At 43.4% G+C, this 20,240-nt stretch overlaps 1 protein-coding gene across 1 annotated transcript in view; it reads left to right on the forward strand.

Moving 5' to 3' along the window:
• POF1B (POF1B actin binding protein) overlaps positions 1-20,240 on the forward strand; it is a 53,315-nt gene that overhangs the window by 25,568 nt on the left and 7,507 nt on the right. The window contains exons 5-10 of the mRNA XM_074277902.1: positions 1,411-1,512; positions 6,479-6,661; positions 8,942-9,075; positions 10,900-10,927; positions 12,491-12,565; positions 13,481-13,573. Of these exons, the coding sequence (XP_074134003.1) occupies positions 1,411-1,512; positions 6,479-6,661; positions 8,942-9,075; positions 10,900-10,927; positions 12,491-12,565; positions 13,481-13,573 (615 nt within the window). The remainder of the gene's footprint in view (positions 1-1,410; positions 1,513-6,478; positions 6,662-8,941; positions 9,076-10,899; positions 10,928-12,490; positions 12,566-13,480; positions 13,574-20,240) is intronic.

Here is a 20,240-nt window from a genome sequence, read left to right on the forward strand (position 1 = left end):
GGAGAATGTTTCAGTCCTTTGGGAAAGTGGTCAAAGGAAGAATGGAGTACCAGCTATTACTCTGGAAAATTCATTCACAAATGCATTTTAACATAGTATAACCTTTCTTTATTCAAGATTCCCATGAATGCCAATTCAAACCATCTGAGGGTTAGGGGAAGCAATGCCGGACATCTTTCTAAGCTAGAAATGTTTGGATGTTAGATTAACGTTAAAATAAGTAAAAAAAATTAGTTTCTGGTCCACTTATTCTTAAAATTGGGTACAATATTATTATTTTTGCTTTAACAGAGGAAAAGCAATTATATTGAAATAAAGCTGTCATTTCTCCCCCTTCTAAATTCAGTGATTCTCTGAAACCCATCTATAGCCTTCTTGAAGATCTAGAAGATTAAAGATTAAGAACCCCAGCTCTAGGTCAACTCCCTTAATTTGTCAGTATTGTTAAGTTTTACTGAGAACTTTTGATTTGTATACTGCCCTCAACACCCAGAGATGAGAAGTGACTTGGTAAGGTCACATAGGCAGCGCAGTAGAGCTGGGATTTGAACTTGGGGCCACAACCCCGGGGTCCTTTCCACTGCATCAATCGAATTTGCCCTCCTAAACATTTGCTAAAATTGCATTGCTACTATCTCTTGGAGTTGGGTTGTAAATGATGCTGAATTCTACATTAACCGGTGTTAAACTTTTTCCATCTCTTGCTACCCTCGATTTTCTTGACCCATCTTGAAAAATGAAAAGCACAACTGTGAGCTTCCCATCACCACCACTCCCCCATGTACCCCAAGTACAGATTCCCATGAAAAGCTATCCAACGACAGAACGTCGCATTTCTTGTCTCTCTGCTGGTAGATTCTCATTCAGTTCACCCTGGCCATGTAAGTCAAGGGTTCTTTCAGAGCTTGGCATGTAAGGACTTCACTAATCCCACAGCAATTTAGTTTGGAGCTCCAGAGGCTTATTTCTAGCCTCAGAATCGGAAACATGGGCTCTGCTGAGAAGTATAATATCAGAGGATCTTTAGAGGGCACCCAAATCTAGAGAAGGGCTGCCAGGTGCTGGTGAATTACATTTCTTTTGCCTTTCTCTGTAGATTGTTTGCATAGAAACCTTGCAGGGAATCCATTTTAAATGAGGCTGACCTTAAGCTGCTCCACCTCAAAGGAAACTCATTATATCTTGCCTTCAGGAGAGAAATAAATACCATCCATTTAGAAAGAACTCTCATCCTACATGATGAAAGAGATATCCAGCTCCCCAGCTTGGGCTTTGCTGCAATTTTCTCACTGCTCTCTAGGTCTTGGTGGGACTTCTTTCGGCTCTTACCTTCAAATGCTAGCAATTTAGGCTTACCCCAAGTACTTGTGGAAACGACTTTCTAAAGGAAATCATGTTCTCTCTTTATAGGAACCACTGTCTCCGTTTCTAAGAGGAGGACATTTTTTCCCAGGAAATAATGTCATTTATGAAAAGACAGTAAGAAAAGTTGAGAAGTTAAATCCTGACCAGGTAGGTGGTTTTGTATTTCTGACTAAGACTTTAGAATTATAAACCGCTTCAGGGAGATGAGAGTCAATTTATTGTTCTGGGTTAAAATGATATCCAATGGAATAGAATCACCGAGTTTTAGCCTCAACGGCTGTCTAATCTAACTCCTGAACAAAAGAGAATCTCCATTTTAACAGAACCAATAAATGGTCATCCAGCCTGTGCTTGAAGACAGCCTTTCAGGGGCGCCAACCCCGCCGTTCTTGAGGCTGACCGCTCTCATTTGGCATGCTGCTGATCGTTGGAAGGTGTTTTTTTTTCTCGCCAGAGACCGAACCTGATTTTCCTTCTTTCCTGCTGCCCCACCCCCATTGCTTCCAGTGTTGCCCTCTGGTGCCAGGTAGATCAAGTTCCCCCACCAGATCTTCTCCCACCTTGGAGGATACTACTTATTAGGTATTCTGGGGATTCATTTCAGCAGCAGGTTGGATTAGATGGTGCTGAAGTGCCATCAGACTCATATTCTGCCATCCAGTCATTATGGGAATTCCCATCTTTTTGCATGATGGCCCTTGAGATACTTTGAGATTGCTCTCTTGGCCCCTTTGAGCCTTCTCTCTGCTAACCATTCCCAGATCTTTTGGCCAGTTTCCTTTTGCAGAAGCTCTGTGCGCTTCACCATTCCGATTGCCTTCCTGCAGATGTTCTTCATCTTGCTAGATTCCTTTCCGAATTGTGGCATCTAGACCCGAAGATAGCCAAAGGTCGCGTTGGCATCTGGATTGCTTGTGTGACCCTGTCGACTCAGATTGAATTTGTGATCTGTCAGAATGCCCAGAGCTTTTTCAACCTAATTGCTGACTCTGCTGCCCCATCTCCTACTTCTAAAGCTTAAAAGATTGAGCCCATGCCCGATTTCAACTTGGATTCCCATTCATTTTCATCTTAGTACTTTGAGCTCAGTATTCTTGCTTGCTGATCTTTTTTGACTCCTGACTTTGTCAGCATCTTACTGATGCCTTCTCATTTTGGCTTATCTGAAAACGAAGAATGCTGTGTGTGCCTCCTCCTGCTTTTCTAAAAGTTTGGAGAGCCTAGGAGTATCCCTGTGGCCTTTTTCTGAGAACTGTTCTCCACTTCCAAATCCCTGAAATTGGACTATCACTGAGCTGGTTTCTCCATCTTTTTGGCAGGAAGAATATGAGATATACAAACCCTTCTGAGTTGCTAGGTTCAGCGCATAGGGTCAGCGCAGTCACTTGGTGATAGACCTGTGTTCTTTGGATACATCCGCATCCTTCAGATTCTTCTCTCTTTAGACAGCCAAGTTCCTTAGGTTCCCCTCTCCACTCTGAACTATACACAAGTAGGTCTGCGATCTCATCACTGTGGGAGTTCCCTCCATGAGTGCTGGTCTCTAGTCATCTGTGCCCTGTTAGTAGTGCAGCTCTTGTGAAAGTCCTCCCCCTTAGGCCATGGCTTGTAGCTTACCCAATGTGCTGACCGCCTTTCTCCAGGTCATTTCTAAAGTGTACGAAATGTCGCGAGTAAGCAAAGCAAAAATGAAATGAATATCTGCTCGCCACATTAGGAGGTGAAAGAAAATCTCATCAGAGGACAGAATTCCCAGTCCGTAGTGTAATTGGAAGAGTGCTGAGCTTGAGTCAGGAGTGCTGTTCTTGCTGCTTAGTAGCTGTGTGACCATGGAAATCTCAGCCACTCTGGCCAACATCACTTCACATCACTTGACACAGTAGTGCGGTTGGGTCCGATGTGAGCTTAATCTTGTACTTATGTGAACTTGGCCATGTTATTTAGCCTGGTAGACTTGAGTTTTCCTCACTTGTAAAATGTGATCCCCAATGTCCCTTCTGGCCCCATAGAAGAGTGAGCCTTATTATCCTCACCCATTTAAAATGGGAAGACCCAGATGGGGCCCCATTTCCGCCACCTTCTTTACTAAGACTTGCTGCATGCACACACATTTTTCCTTGCCCTGTTTTAAAGACAAGATCGCACATGCATGCAGAGGTATTATTGTTATGGCGTAAGAAGAACATGACAGCTGGGTTGTAGCCGATTGTATGCCATTTTTTCCTTATTCATAATTTAATTGGCTTTTGGAGATTTAGGATTTTCCTAGGAGATTAGATAAATAAGCTAAGAGATAATTTAGTGGTAATGACTATAAGTAGCTATGAATGGCTTACTCTAGTCCTAATTCCTGGGAGAAAGATCTCGAAGTAGAAGATGCTGATGAGCAGAGAACGTGAATCTCTTTGTAGTCAGATTAGAGCTGTTCAAACAGGTCTACCCTGTGGGACAGGAGAACAGGCTCAGAAAGTAATCTACATACTGCCAGGGCCAGCTGCAAAACAAAAACAAAAGCACCTAATGTGGGGATCTCTGTCTCTGGCTATCATTTTTTTTTTTGAGGGGGAGGACAAGGCAATGGTTAAGTGACTCACCCAGTGTCACATAGCTAGTTATAGTGGCTGAGGTTGAGTTTGAACTCGAGTCCTGCTGATTGCTGGGCCTGTGCTCCGGCCACTGTGCCCCCTAGCTGCCCTGGTCCTTACTACTATTAAAGAGCAACTGTGGCAACTTCTGCTTTGAAAATCGGTTTGGTGGTGAACTCCAAATATCTGTTAAAATTTCACTTCTCCAGCCAAGCTTTTAGTATCCTAATGTGAGACTTAAGACTGAAAAGCTGGTTCAGATTGAGGGGCGAGCCAATGGTTCAGAGGCCAAGGAAGCTGAGGGAGTCCCTGTGCCGCTCCAGATGGTGGCTCTGTTAGGGTGCTGCCGAAACTACCATCTGGTCAAGGATAATATGTATGAACACAGAAGCAGAGAGACTGTTGAGAAGTGTGCTGTCTTGTGCATTGCCTTCTTTTATTCTAATGACTCCAAGTGTTACCTTATTTGCTTCCCGATTAAGGCATACACGTGGTTTGTTCTGGAAAAACAGCATCTTGGGGTCCGACCTCACCATGGATTGAGGGCCCTTTCTGATCAGCACAATGTTTCTTTGTATGATATTGTGTCCAAAGGCATTCTGGAAGACGCAGGGCGTGTCCCGAGGCTGTGATGTGGGATCTCTTCTTTGTCTGATTCCCACAGTGATCTCGTTGTGACCTGCTTTGGATTTAACAAGCATTTCTCGGCAGATGATTCTCAGATCCCTTTGTGTCTCTGTCCCGACCTCCAGCCTCACATCTCCTGTTGGACATTTTGGACCGAATGTCCCATATTAGATAATTAACTGTCTCGGTATGTCCCAAACTGAACTCATTATTCCCCTCTCCCAGCCCCCGACCTTAGCCCACTTCCGAAATTCCCTATCATTGTCGGGTGTGCCAGTATCCTCAGTCAGCTGGGCTCTCTGCTTCTGTTGGCCTTGACTTCTCTTCTTCGATTCTTATCTCCAGGAGCTCATCAAGTCCCAGTGTTCCCTCCTTCGTAACATCTTTTGTCTTTTTTTTTCCTCTGCCACTGCCTCTTCCCTGGGGTAGGCCTTTGTCCCCTCACACTTGGACTGTTAGAGAGGCCTTCTTTTTCATGGGTCTTCCTGCTCTGGTCCTTCTTCCACCTAGCTGTCACAGAGATTTTCCTCAGTTGTAGGCCTTCCAGTGATGATTCAGTAAACTCCTGATTTCCTATAACCTGCGGATCAAATATAAAATCACAGGCTTTTCCTCACATGGCCTAGAATTCTTGGGGGCTGATGAGCTAGATCATTATTTGAAATTGTATGAAAGGAAAAGAGAAAAGCCTGGGCCAGACTGTTGAGGGACACCTACACTTAGCAGGTCTGATCTGGAGAAGGAGGTGGCAAAGGAGATGAAGGACCGATTGGATAGGTAGGAGGAGAGAGGTGACCCTCAAACCCGGTGAGAAGAGAGTATCAAGGAGGAGAGGGTGATCAGCAGTGTCCAAGACAGTAGAGGTCAAGGCGAATGAAGCTTGGGAACTAAGAGATTAGTATGAGGCAGTGGTGGGAGCAGGGAGACAAAGGATAGCCTGGGGGAATGGTAGTGGAAGCCCAAACTGAAGTTTGGCAAGGCATGAGATCCCAAAGGAGCCATCCGGTGCCAGGGAGAGACATGGCATGGGCAGGGTACTTCCAGTGTGTGAATGCCAGGGCCAGAGGGAGGCATGGTGGAAGAGGTCCTGAGTTCAACCCGGGGAGAAACATAGCACCTCCAACATGTGCTTTATCTGGCCTCATCTCACATACTCCCTGTGGTGGGGAAGCCACTGCCCCACCTTCCCCTGCAGTGGCCATTCTCTGGAGAGTTCTAATCGTTTGGCCAATATGATCCTACCGTTGTTAGAGCGGAGCGAGGCCAAGCCCTCATTCGCCTGGCACCCTCTCATATGTATGCCTGTGACTCCATTTTTTTGTATTCATGGCTTCTCTACTCCAGGCTCAGTAGCTTTGGTTCCTTCAGCTAGACCTCATGTGGCCCGGGCCTTAGACTAACCTCTACTCCCAACTCGACTCTGAGCTTTGGGAGGACCTTCTTGGACTTTAGTTTCTTCCTCAGTGAGATGAGAAGCTGGAGCTAAACGATCTCTAACCCTAAACTTCAGAGAGTCTCCAACATTGTCATCCATTACCGTACAGGAAGACGTGATATTTGTGATGATTGAATGATAAATTATGTTCACTGTAACCTCTGTCAGAAACATGTTATTGCTTTCTGGTTTTGAAAACTGACCGATATATATCTATATAGCCGCTAACTCTTACTTAAATAAGATATTAAGTTTAGTAAATGCCAAATTCCCTCACCATTCTGGTGCAGTGTGGCTTCTCTGTGAAGTAATTTGAACAATATTGTGTCATTTGATTAACATATACAAATCTAGGTTATTTTCATGTGTGGAGAGAGAGAATGAACAAGAATGAGAGAGGCTTGTCAGGATTCATTGTGATTTAGTAATGTTTTTTTCTCGGTGGTGATTTTGGGGTGTGCCTTAGGAATGCTACCCTCAGATTCAGTGTCAACATCACGTTGTGCAGCAGCCCCAGATTGTACAGGCTCAGCTCTGCCCACCATCCCATTCTACCCAGCAAACCCAAGTCATCACAGGAAGCAATTCGATCGCTATGACCACTGGCAATGAACTGTGCTACGGTGGGTCACACCAAACACATGAGCAGGTAAGATGAATCAAGCTAAAATGTCACCCTTTCACCTTTCACATACAGAGCATAACACAGTGCTGGGCACAAAGCAGAAGCTTAATACTTACTGACTGGTCACCCTTTGCAAGGGCCTCACAGGCTGCAGTAGAAATAGATGACCAGACTCAGGTGCAGCTGAGAGTCAGAGAGAATACAAAATGGAACCCTGCCGTGCTGTAGCCAGATAGCGTGCTTCCAATGTCTACTCCTCTGCTCCATTATGTGGCATGTGAGATGAAATCGGAAACGAGAGAAGATCCGGCAAGCACTACTTGAGATGTTCTCCTGAGCAAACCGGCACGGCTCATTCTTTAATGTTCTGATCACTTTCAGTTGCACCTGAGTTAGTTAGTGAACTTTTAGTAGCTCTGATATGTGATATGCGTTGCCTATTGAGATGTCTTTCAAGATCTTACAGAATATACATATTTGTGTATGTGTGTGTATATATATAATGTACTATAATCTAAAATATGGATACACACACATTTTTGGCAAGTGGTAAGAAGATATTCTTATATGGGCACTAAGACCTTACTGGCCTAACCTTTGCAAACTCAGGACCACCTCTACGGACATCAGAGTGCCAGACGTTGCAGTAAGCCTCAAGGGTGACAATAGTTTCGAGGAGGGTACTTTGAAGTTGGGTGTCTCAGAGTGTTAGGAAAATATCACCATGTTTAGTACTTGTTTTCATTACCTAAGGAGCTACACGAATGAGCCAACTTGCTGTGATGGTCTAAACAGGATGATTTCTCCAATTCCACATTTGTGTCCATTCTATTTGTGTTGGAAACTAGGACAAGTGACATCATGTTCTTTGGCCGCAGCTTCGTTAGAAAAGTGTACCTAAAGTGTTTTTATTGGGACGGTTAGTGAATAAGCAATCCTGGAGTACCGAGGCTGTGAATGAGTTGTAGAGTGACTAGAGGCACTAAATATAAGCAAAACCATTCACGTAGTGACCTTCTTCATCCACTAAAGCACAACATCCTTCTCTCACTTTTTTCTCGTATTGTGCACCATCACCTTGTTTAACTGAATTTAGACCCATAATGTCACATCCTTGTGTTTGCCAAATTGGCCCTTGAAAACTATTTGTTGACTTGAATTAACTTGTCCACTTTCTCTAGAGCAGGCCATGAAGAACTTGTGTCAAATTACTTAAAGGAGAGACTTTAAAATTACTGTTTTAAATACTGGATATTTAAACCCTAACCCCAAATAAGTATGAAACATATTCTCACTTAAACCACTTAGGTCAGTCATTCAGGGCACTAATAAGACTAAAGTTGTTTTCCAGTTCAGTTTGCTGGGTTCTGTGGCTTGTCCAATAAAGGGGTGCCATCAGTCATTGGGGGGGGGAGCAGAATAACATGAGCAAGCAAAAGCATATGAATGGATTAGCTGACCATATGCTAATAATTATATACTTTGGACTTATGGGAAAAGGGTTCAAGGCTCATCTTTTGGAGGTAGGTCAGGCAGCATGTCTTACTCCACCTATACGTACCTACTGTCTTTTGTTCAATGTCTGTGCATCCCACCTAAACAGTGCCGCCTTTTAGAACGAGATGTGGATTCTTTGGCTGAACCTGAGTAAATTCAGGTCCTTTTATTATATACTCTCTTTCCGATGTAATTGTTTTTAACTCATTCCTATTTTCCTTTTCCTCTTCCTCGAATAGAAGAAAACAATGAAACAAAAAGTAGGGTTTGTCCTCTGAATTTGCCTGACCTAGAAAGCCGTCTTTCATCGATCCCTCAAGACTTAACTCAGACCTGTGTAGGAGATCCCAGTTACCAGTGGCCTCTCTTCCTGCTGTTGTGCACATTGTAGCACAGCCACGTCATTCCCCAGTGTCTCAGGCCAGGCCATAGGGTAGAACTCAGAGAAGTTAGACCTTAATTTTTCCTCCAAAGGGTAACTAAGTCAACTAACAACAGTGGTCAGTTTATAGATTTTTATTGAAGTCGGTCCATTCAGAATCATTCATTCTAGAATTTAAGAAATCACTCTGATTTTGTATCCACAAGATCAGTGAGTCTTAAATACATCAACACGTAGTTTGGTCTAACATGGGCTTAGCTCTAGGCACATGTTTACTGTCAAATTGCTTGTTGTCAGGATTTTAAACCATGAAGTTTTACAAAACTATATGTTGAGAACTCTCTTTTCATGTATTTGGAAAAGTAAAATACGGGGGGGCGGGGCGGTGGAAAGCCAATCTCTTACAATGGTTTTTTTTTCCTCAGGTGACCATTGTTCAGGAGGATAGCCCCGAAAAACTGGACCCTAAGTATTTTGGTGAACTGCTTGCTGACTTGAGCCGCAAGAACACAGACCTGTATCAGTGCTTATTGGAGCATTTGCAAAAAATAGGAGGAAGGTATTGTAAACATGTCATGTCTAAGCCTACTTGTTCCATTAGATACTGTGATGTTGTGGGAATAGGGCTCTCTCCCACTATCCATGAAGACCCGGTCCCCCCCCCCCCATTTCATAAGTTTTTAAATACTGTTTGTGAATACTGGGACAGAGAAATTTGAAGAAGTGTGATATAGGAAAAAACCCTGGCTTTGGAGTCATATAATCTGCTTTTGATTCTACCTGTGTGACATGGGGCAAGTCATTTCATTTCTCTGGGCCTCTGTTCATCTGTAAATGACTTGCCAGTGCCAGAGCTATGTTAATAGGTGGCATTGAAAGGCATAGAGCCTCCAGGAATAAGATGATATTCCCGATATACTTTTCCCTGGTCAAATCACAGTTGGAAAACTGTTTCCTATTTGGAGCAACACATCCAAACACAAAGAATTAGGGATATCTAACCTGGATGAGACTTGGCAGGTAAGAGATACCTGGGTACAAGTGTTAGAAAAAGGCAGCCCCACAGTGGTCCTTTTTTGCTTCAGAAGGCAGGGCTTGGACTAGTGCGGAGAAGTTGGAAAGATGCTAATGTTACCTTGGCATAAAGGAAGACTTCCTCCTCATTAGAGCTATCCAGAAGTGGACTAGAAAGCCTTCTGAAGCAAGAGGTTCCCTCTTACTGGAAGTCTTCAAAGTAAGGCTAGATGACTGTATGTTACATTGGGAAATTCGAGTGAAGTAGGTGACTCTTCCAGCTTGCAGGTGGCTGGAGAATTGGGTTTTGGGAATTAGAGGAAAGAGACTATTTGGAAAGAAGGGAGTATGGGGGGCACTGGTTTTTTTAGGTATTTGTGGAGATTTCTTGCTGCAAAAAATCACTGGGTGACACGAATATCTAGTACATTTACTGAATACCTGTTATGTGCTGGTCATATAATATTGGGGTTACAGAGCTGGAGGTACAGAGAGCTCACCAGCATCTCTAGTACTTCTCTGGAGCTCTTTTTAGGTTTTGCAAAGAACTCAGAGAGAGTGGGTCTTTTTCTGCGTTAAAGACTATTCTCCATCATGTTTTTTGGTGGCAAGAGATTTCCACAACCAGCAAGCAAAGTTAGTGAAGTATGTGATGGGTACTAGTTTCTAATTGCAGTTGTTTCACTCGGAGATGACCTTGCACACCAAGTGAGGCCGCCTTACCGGATGTGCTTTAAGGTTTGCCCTCTTGATCTTTTAAATGCCAGCCACTAAAGCTTTAGCCGGAGACTATTCCTCACCGAAGGACCGTAAATACTTGTGAGGGCATGCTTTAGGACGCCTTAGCTTTTACTTAGGATGTTCTGAGAACAGAGTTTATTTAACATCCCTGGTGGGGACTAGCTTAGGGAGAACACTTGAGTGAGGACAGAGAGAAGTTTGTGATTCTTCTAAATGCAGTAACCTAGAAAGTCAATGAATGAAGCTTCTCCCCATTCTCCAATGGAACCACAAGGTTCAGCAGCCCAAGACATTACTGTGTCGGTGACTTTGAGTCACTGTGCCCCTGCTGCGTGAGTGGAAGGGCTGGCTGAGGCAGATTCACCTACCTCACAAAGGTGGGGAAAGCAAGCTCTCATCTAGCTTTGAACAAGGTGAGTTTGGACCTTGAGCTATTATCAAGTGTGAAGCATTCAGCGGCTCCACTATTTGTTAGCCAGAGCCAGGACGAAGCTCTCACTTGGTTAAGTACCGGGTTCCTTCGGGAAGTGCTTCTTTTGTCAGGAGATGGACACCGAAATCAAGCTGAAATGGTAACTAACAATGAGAACTTTTGTACTGACAATCCAATTTCTCTTCAATATTGCAGCAAACGGGACTTTGACGCTACAGATGAGGTAAGGTCTGTTGCCTGGTACTTACACTATGTATTCTATATCTAGAAAATCCTTAAGGATGTTCTTTAGCCCAACATTGGGCATCACCCCCCTCCCATTTTCTTTCTAGGATGTGAGTTCATAATGGACATTTGGTCTATAAAAAGCAGTCTAAGCATTGATTACTTTGTACTGCTTCTAATCGTCATTTGCTGAAAATATAAACCATTCTAACAGCTGTTCTTTCTGATTGTACGTCACGTATAGCCAGTTAGGCCACATCAGCTCAGCATCCAGAATTTCATTACCTCACAGCATCTGCTTTAGAAAATTGCAATCTTAAGTTATTAGCAACTAAAGAGATGGCAAGTGGTGTTTTAACAGGAATGATCTGAATAACTGTCATCCCAAATCACGTACATCTTTGAGTAAACTTTGTAGCAAGTGAATTCTTTCCCCAGTGCAAATATTGTTAACAATCATCTTGAATGGCAGAAATGATTAAGGGGAGGGAATGTTGATTTTAACGTGATACAAAATATAATTGCTTCTTTTGTCTAAATCCCCATCTGTTTCTAAACGGAAGATATCTTAATTACTGTTATTCACTAATTCCTAAATTACCTAAAAATGAGGACTGAGGCGGTATGGTAGTGCCAGCCTTGGCAAGCCCGGGATTTCAATTTTGACTCAAAATCTGTACAACCATGAGTTGTACTAGTAACCCAACTTCTCTGCCTTCCAAGTGCCAAGTGGGCATAAACATTAACCCACAAGGTTGTGATGAAGAAAGAGCTTTGTAAAGTTGGGATTGCTAGCCAAGAGGCCTTAACGACCATCTCTGAGATCTATCACTCAGAACATAACACACTGGCCTGCGTCTCCCTCCATGTTGGCAGTGATTCTGTAACTTGTCCAATTTCCCCAGGGTTTTCATTCTGTTGGAAAAGATCCAATTTGATTTACCATCCAGTGAAAGCATGTACTTGTTGAAGGCATGCGATGCCATAGAATCCTTTCATCCTCAGATCACTCTCTTTCAGATATTTAGCAGGACTGTAGCCGTGGACCCTCAGCCAGTAGGTGCCAAATGACCGAAAATCCATTTTGTCTTCCTTCCCAGTTTAAATTTCCTTCATTTTGATTGTGCTCATCTGTTGGGTTGTATATGAGGTTTACAACCTCTTTTAGACTTAAACTGGGAAAGAAGACAACTGGAAAACAAAAAAGAACTAAGATTAGATCAGGGCTTCTTAACATTTTTGTGTGTCCTGGACCCCTTGGTGAAGTCCGTGGACTCTAACCCCTCCCAGAATTATGTCTTTAAATAATTGAGGGAAATGGGGGCAGCTAGGTGGCACAGTGGATAGAGCACCAGCCCTGAATTCAGGAGGACGTGAGTTCAAATCTGGTCTCAGACACTTAACACTTCCTGGCTGTGTGACCCTGGGCAAGTCACTTAACCCCAGCCTCAGGGGGGAAAAAAAAGAGAGAAAGAGGGAAATGCTAAGTTTCAGGTGAGTGAAAATAAAAATAACATTAGTAGTAAAATAATCATTGTAGTTTTTTTTTCTTCTTTTACAGTCAGAAGACATAGAAGCTTTGATTCCTAAAGGGCTGTCAGAGTTCACAAAACAGCAAATCCGCTACATACTGCAGGTGAGCTGAATCGGGGGAAGTCAGCTACTCTAGAAGAAATTGCGGTCAGCAGACCCGAGTCCAGAGCAGTGGCCACTAGACACTGCATTGTCTCTGGTGCTGGATTCCCCTTGCTCTATTACTAATTATGCATCTCTGAGCTACTGTGTTTCCTGAATCCTTGGGACCAGGAATTCAGAGTCTCTAAGTTGGCTTTCAGTGAGCCATGCTGGGAGTGAAGGTAAAGGCTGTGCCTCCCCCACTTGGAGACTGAGATTTCCAAAACTTGCGTTCCCTGGTGATTGGGCAGGCTTCTTCCCCTAGTTTGCTGTCCCTGACTCTAATCCACTCGCCTTCTCTTTTTTAAAATAAATGAGTTTGAAATACCAAAGGGAGAATTTCCATTAATTTGAAATGGGAAATAATGCCACTTATAATGGAGTCAGACTTAAATCTGGTGCTATTTTCTCTCTTCTAGGGTGGACTAGTGAACAAGGCTACTACCCTCAAATTGGGAGGCTCTGGGTTCAAACTTACCTTTCTGATTTAGCCTGGCTCTGTGACCTCAGTGAGTCACTTCCCCTTTTGGGGCCGCAGGCGACTCGGACTACACTTGTTCTGGTGGAGGGGCTTTCTGACAGTTGCAATTGCAGAGAAACATAAAATGCATTTTACTTTTCTGAGGGTGAATGTTTGCAATAGTTTAATAAATAAACAATCCAAGAAACAGCTTCTGAAGAAAGAAAAGCAGAGGTTCTTTGCCTGAGAATGCAGTGACTGCATTATTGATTTCAGATTGCTCAGAATGACCCCTGCCCCCTTTCCATAAAGGAAATTAATTTTGACATTTATTTGGCAAGGAAAGAAAGCCCCTGGAGATTGGGGGAGGTACACAGAGAGACAGATCTGAAAATTAAATACATTCTTCTTTTCCAGATGAGAGAGATCTCCAACAAGTCTCTCCGGCTGGTGCTGTCCACCTTCAGCAACATACGGGAAGAACTCGGTCATCTCCAAAACGACTTGGCGGTAGGAATGCTCTCCATCTCTCCCAATATTCTCTCTAATACTCAACATCTCTTACTCTCTCACTCTCCCTCTCTTCTCTCTGTCTCTAATACGCAACATCTCTCCCTCTCTCTAAATCTCTCTAATACTCAATGTCTCTCTCTCTCTCTAACACTGTCCCTCTCTTTCTCTTTCTAATACTCTCCAGATATAACTCTCTAACACTCTCCCTCTTCTCTCTCTAACCCTCTAACACTATCTCTCGCCTTATAACACTCTCCATCTCCTGTCTCTAATGCTCAACATCTCTCTCTCTAAGACTCTCCATTTTCTCTCTCTCTAACCCTCTAACACTCTCTCTCCAATAATCTCCCTCTTCTCATTCCTACACTCTCTCCCTTCTCTTTCTCTGACACTCAAAATCTCTCTCTAATATTCTCCATTTCTCTTTCTCTTTCTAACACTCTACAAGTCTAAATCTCTCTCTAACACTATCTCCCTCTCTCTAACACTCAAACTCAGCATCTCTAATACCCTCCCTCTTCTCTCTAATACTCAACATCTTTCTCAGACTCTATCTTCGAATACTCTCCCTCTCTCTAACACTCAACGTCTCTCTCTAGTACTCTCCCTCTTCTCTCTGTCTCTAACATAACAGTCTCCATCTCTCTAATATTCTCCCTCTTCTTTTTCTCTAACACTCAACATCTCTCTTTCTCTTTCTAACACTCTACAAATCTAAATCTCCCTCTCTGTAATACTCTCCATCTCTGTAACACTCTCCCTCTTCTCTCTCTAACCCTCTAACACTGTCTCTCTCCAATAATCTCCCTCTTCTCGTTCCAACACTCTCTCCCTTCTCTTTCTCTTTCTAACACTCTACAAGTCTAAATCTCTCTCTAATACTATTTCCCTCTCTCTAACACTCAAACTCAACATCTCTAATACCCTCCCTCTTCTCTCTGTCTCTAATACTCAACATCTCTTTCTAACACTCTCTCTTTTTCAGACTCTATCTTCTAACACTATCCATCTTCTCTAATACTCTCTCTCTTCACTTTCTCTAACACTCAACATCTCTCTCGTACTCTCCCTCTTCTCTCTGTCTCTAATACTCAACATCTCTTTCTAACACTCTCTCTTTTTCAGACTCTATCTTCTAACACTATCCATCTTCTCTAATACTCTCTCTCTTCACTTTCTCTAACACTCAACATCTCTCTCTCGTACTCTCCCTCTTCTCTCTGTCTCTAATACTCAACATCTCCCTCTCTAACACTATCTTCTCACGAACACTCCCCATCTCTCTTTCTAACATAACACTCTCCATGTCTTTCTAACATTCTCCCACTTCTCTCTCTCTAACAGTCTCTATCTTCACTCTAACAGTCAACATCTCTCTTCACCACTCTTCCTCTTCCCTTTCTCTAACACTATCTTGTAATACTCTCTATCTACTCACTAATACTCAAGATCTCCCTCTAACACTCTCTCTCTCTTCTCTGTCTCTATTATTCAACCTCTCTCTCTCTGACACTATCTTTTCCCTAACACTCTGCATCTCTCTCTAATGTTCTCTAACACACATCTCTCTCCCTCTAACGCTCTTTGTCTTTTCTTTCTCTAACACTCTCCCTCTTCTAACACTCTGAACCTCTCTCTCTAACTCAACATCTCTCTAATATTCTCCCTCTCCTGTCACTAACACTCTCTCTCTCTTCTCTCTAATACTATCTTTTCCCTAACACTCTCCCTCTCTCTTTAATACTCTCCCTCTTCTGTCTCTAATACTCTCCATTTCTGTCTCTCTACCAGTCTCTATCTTCATTCTAATAGTCAACATCTTTCTCTCTAATACTCTCCGTCTTCTCTATCTTCTAACACTCTCCATCTCTCTTTCTAACATTCTCTATGTACTCATTAATATTCATCTCTCTCTAACACTGCACATATCCAAATCTTTCTCTATCTCCCTCTCTGTAATACTCTCCATCTCTCTTCTCTCTCACATTCTAACACTCAACATCTTTACTACTCTCCCTCTTCTAATATTCTCTATCTTCTCTCTCTAATACTCTCCATTTTTCTTTCTCTAACACTCTCTCTCTGTCATCTAAGACTATCTATTCACTAGCACTCAACATTTCTCTCTAATAATCTCCATCTCTTTCTAGCAGTCAACATCTTTTTCTCTCTAACACTGTCTATCTACTCACACTCAACATCTCTCTCTAACACTCAATATCTCTCTTATCTCTAACACTCTCCATCTCCTCTCTAAAACTATCTTTTCTAACACTCTGCATCTCTCTTTCTCTGAAACTCTAACACTCTCCATCTCTCTAACACTTTCCAACTCTCTCTCTACAATCCTCTATCTTATCTCTAACCCTCTCTATCTCTCTCTCTAACACTATCTTCTAATACTCTGCATCTCTCTCTATCACGTCTCTCATCTTTCAAGTCAGGCTGCACTTCTCTATCTTTTTGTTTCATCTGTTCATGTGTCTCTCTTTCCCGTCCTTTTATCTCTCTGTCTCTTTAGCTATCTCCACCTCTATGTCTCCTCTAGTCTATCCATCTCTCTATCTCTTCTCTGTCTCTATCTAGGGGAGGAGGGAGTTAGGAAGGGAGGGACTTGGGGAGGGGGAGGGAGTTGGGAGGGGAGGGAGTTGGGAGGGGAGGGAAGGGAGGGAGTTGGGAGGGGAGGGGAGGGAGGGAGTTGGGAGGGGAGGGGAGTTGGGAGGGGAGGGGAGGGAGTTGGGAAGGGAGGGAGTTGGGAGGGGAGGGATGGGAGTTGGGAGGGGAGGGGAGGGAGGGAGTTGGGAGGGGAGGGAGGGAGTTGGGAGGGGAGGGGAGGGAGGGAGTTTGGGAGGGGAGGGAGGGAGTTGGGAGGGGAGGGGAGGGAGGGGAGTTGGGAGGGGAGGGGAGGGAGGGAGTTGGGAGGGGAGGGGAGGGAGGGAGTGGGGAGGGGGGAAGGGAGGGAGGGAGTGGGGAGGGGAGGGGAGAGGGAGGGGAGGGGAGGGAGAGGGGAGGGGGAGAGAGAGGGGAGGGAGGAAAGAGCATATGTATATATCAAAACATGTAAAATATATTTCTTTTCCTGTTTACTATATTCTTTACCTCCCACCTCCCCTCCCTCCCACCTCCCCTCCCTCCCCCTCCCACCTCCCCTCCTCTCCCCTCCCACCTCCCTCCCCCTTCCCTCCCCTCCCTCCCCCACCTCCCTCCCCCCCACCTCCCCCCTCCCACCCCCTCCCCTCCTCACCACCTCCCCTCCCACCTCCCCCCACCTCCCTCCCCCCCACCTCCCTCCCCTCCCACCTCCCACTCTCCCCTCCCCACCTCCCTTCCCCTCCCACCTCCCCTCCCACCTCCCCTCCCCTCCCTCCCCTCCCCCCCCACCTCCCCCCTCCCTCCCCCTCCCACCTCCCTCCCCTCCCACCTCCCAACTCCCCTCCCACCTCCCTTCCTCCCAACTCCCCTCCACCTCCCTTCCTCACAACTCCCCTCCCACCTCCCTTCCTAAGTCCCTCCCAACTCCCTCCTCCCCCTAAATAGAGACAGAGAAGAGATAGAGAGATGGATAGACAAGAGGAGACATAGAGGTGGAGATAGCTAAAGAGACAGAGAGATAAAAGGACAGGAAAGAGAGACAAATAAATAGATGAAACAGAATGATAGAAATATAGAGATAGAGAAGCACAGCCAGACTTGAAAGATGACAGAGAGGTGATGGAGAGATGGAGAATGTTAGAGAGAAGATAGAGAGTGGTAGAGAGAAAAATAGATGGAGGAGTATTGGAGTGTTAGAAGATAGTGTTAGAGGGTTAGAGATAAGATAGGATTATAGAGAGAAAATTGAGATTGTTAGAGAGAGATATAGTGTTAGAAGATAGTGTTATAGAGAGATGGAAAGTGTTAGAGAGAAGATAGAGATTATTAGAGAGAAAAAATAGTATTAGAGGGAGAGAAAAAGGGATGGTGTTAGAGATAAGATAGAGAATGTCAGAGAGAGAGATGTTGAGTATTATTAGAGAGACATAGAGACTGTTAGAGAGATGGAAAGTGTTAGAAGAGAGAGGGATAGTGTTACAGAGAAGATACAGAGGATTATAGAGAGAGATGGAGAGTGTTAGAGACAGGGACAGTGTTAGAGATAAGATAGTATTATACAGAGAGAGATGTGGAGTGTAGAAGAGAGAGAGAGAGATGGAGAATGTTAGAGGAGAAAGAAAGGGATAGTGGTAGAGAGAAAATGAGAGTGTTAGAGATATTGAATATTAGTGAGAGAGAAGAGAGAGAGAGAGAGAGTGAAGGAGAGTGTTAGAAGAGAGAGGGATAGTGTTAGAGAAGGTAGAGAGGATTAGAGAGAAAGAGATAGAGTGTTAGAGAGATAGAGACAGGGATAGTGTTAGAGATAAGATAGAGTATTAAAGAGAGTTGGAAAGTGTTAGAGAGAGATGGCGAGTTAGAGAGAGAAGGGTAGAAATAGACAGATGGAGATTATTAGAGAGAGTGTTGGAGAGAGAGAGAGATGGAAAGCGTTAGAGTGAAGTTAGAAAGTGTTAAAGAGTTTAGACAGAGTTGGAGAGTGTTAGAGATAAGATAAAGAGTATTACAGAAAGAGAAATGTTGAGTGTTAGAGAGATAGAGAGATGGAGAGACAGTGGGATAGTGTTAGAGATAAGTTACAGAATATTATAGAAAGAGAGATATTGAGTATTGGAGAGAGTTGGAAAGTGTTAGAAGATAGAGACTGCAAGAGGCAGGGATAGTGTTAGAAATAATATAGAAACTGTGAGAGAGATAGAGCGATGTTGAGTATTGTTAGAGAGAAGATAGAGACAGAGAAGTAGAGTGTTAGAGAGATGGAGAGTTTAGAGACAGAGATACTGTTAGAGATAAGACAGAAAGTATTAGAGAGAGAGAGAGAGAGAGAGAGAGAGAGAGAGAGAGAGAGAGAGAGAGAGAGAGAGAGAGAGAGAGAGAGATGTTGAGTATTAGAGCAAGAGAGAGTTGGAAAGTGTTAGAGAGAGATGGAGAGTTTTAGAAAGAGATTGAGAGTGTTAGAGAAGATAGTGTTAGAAAGAGATGGAGAGGGTAACAGAAGATAGTGTTAGGTGGAGAGAGAGTGGGATAGTGTTAGACAAGATAGAGAGTATTATATAGAGAGAGATGTTATGTGTTAGAGAGACAGAGAGGGATAGTGGTAGAGAGAAGGTCAAGAGTATTATAGAGAGATGTTGAGTATTGGAGAGAGAGTTGGAGAGTGTTAGAAGAGAGAGGGGCATAGTGTTAGAGAGAAGATAGTGTTAAGAGAGAAAGACAGATGGAGAGTGTTAGAGCGAAGACAAGGGAGTATTATAGAGAGATGGAGAGTGTTAGAGGGAAGATAGTGTTAGAGAAAGATGGAGCATGTTAGAGAGAAAGAGATAGAGAGTTTTAGAGAGATGGAGTGTTAGAGAGAGAATTATAAAGAGATATTGAGTATTAAAGAGTTGGAGAGTGTTAGAAGATAGATAGGGATAGTGGTAGAGATAAGATATAGAGTATAATAGACAAAGAGATGGAGAGTGTTATAGAGACGGAGTGGTAGAGAGAAAGAGAGATGGAGAGGATTAGAGAGTGTAAGAAAGTGATGCAGAGTGTTAGAAGAAGATAGTGTTAGAGGAGATAGAAAGTGTTGGAGAGTGTTAGAAGACAGAAAATTTTAGAGAAAGATATGGAGAGTTAGAGAGGAGGTAGAGAGAAGATAGAGTCGGAGAGTGTTAGAGAAAAGATAGAGAGTATTTTAGAGAGAGAGAGAGAGATGGAGAGTATTAGAAAGAGAGGTGGAGAGAAGATAGAGAATATTAGAGAGAGTGTGTTAGAGAAGGAAATGGAGAGTGCTAGAGAGAAGATACAGTGTTAGAGACAGGAATAGTGTTCGAGATGAGATGTTGAATATTAGAGATAGAGAGGAGGGATAGTGTTAGAGAGAAGATTGAGAGCATTAGAGAGAGAGTTGGAGTCATAGATTGAAGATAGATAGTATTATAGAGAGAGATAGGTCTCAGAGAAGGAGGGATAGTGTTACACAGAAGATAGAGAATATTAGAGAGACGGAGAGTGTTAGAAGAGAGAGGGATAGTGTTATAGAGAAGATCAAGAGTATTAGAGAGATGGAAAGTGTTAGAGAAATGCAAAGTTTTAGAGAGGATAGTGTTCGAGAGAAGATAGAGAGTGAGAGAGAGAGATGGAGAGTGTTAGCGAGATAGAGACCAATACCATATACTTAGCTTTTGAAGTGACACCTCCTGAAAGATATGAAACTGCTGCCTCAGTTTCCCAAAACTCTCATGGGCCAGTGAAAGGATTTTTCTCTCATCAGCTCCTACAGAGGTAATAGAAAAGAAAGCCGTATTGAATCTTCCAGCAAGTAGTGAGAGATAGAGAATGTTATAGAAAGAGAGTGGTAGAGAGAAGATAGTTAGAGAGAGAGAGTGGTAAGAAATGGATAGTGTTAGAAGATAGTGTTAGAGAGACACTGTCATCTCTCTAAAACTCTCTATCCCTTTCTCTAACACTCTCCACCTCTAATACTCAACATCTCTCTCTATAACACTAAACATCTCTCTCTAACACTCTCCTGCTCTCTCTCCCTGTAACACTCCACCTCTCTCTTTCTAACATTCAACATCTCTCT

This window comes from Sminthopsis crassicaudata, chromosome X (assembly GCF_048593235.1).
Source record: "Sminthopsis crassicaudata isolate SCR6 chromosome X, ASM4859323v1, whole genome shotgun sequence".
Taxonomy (NCBI): domain Eukaryota; kingdom Metazoa; phylum Chordata; class Mammalia; order Dasyuromorphia; family Dasyuridae; genus Sminthopsis; species Sminthopsis crassicaudata.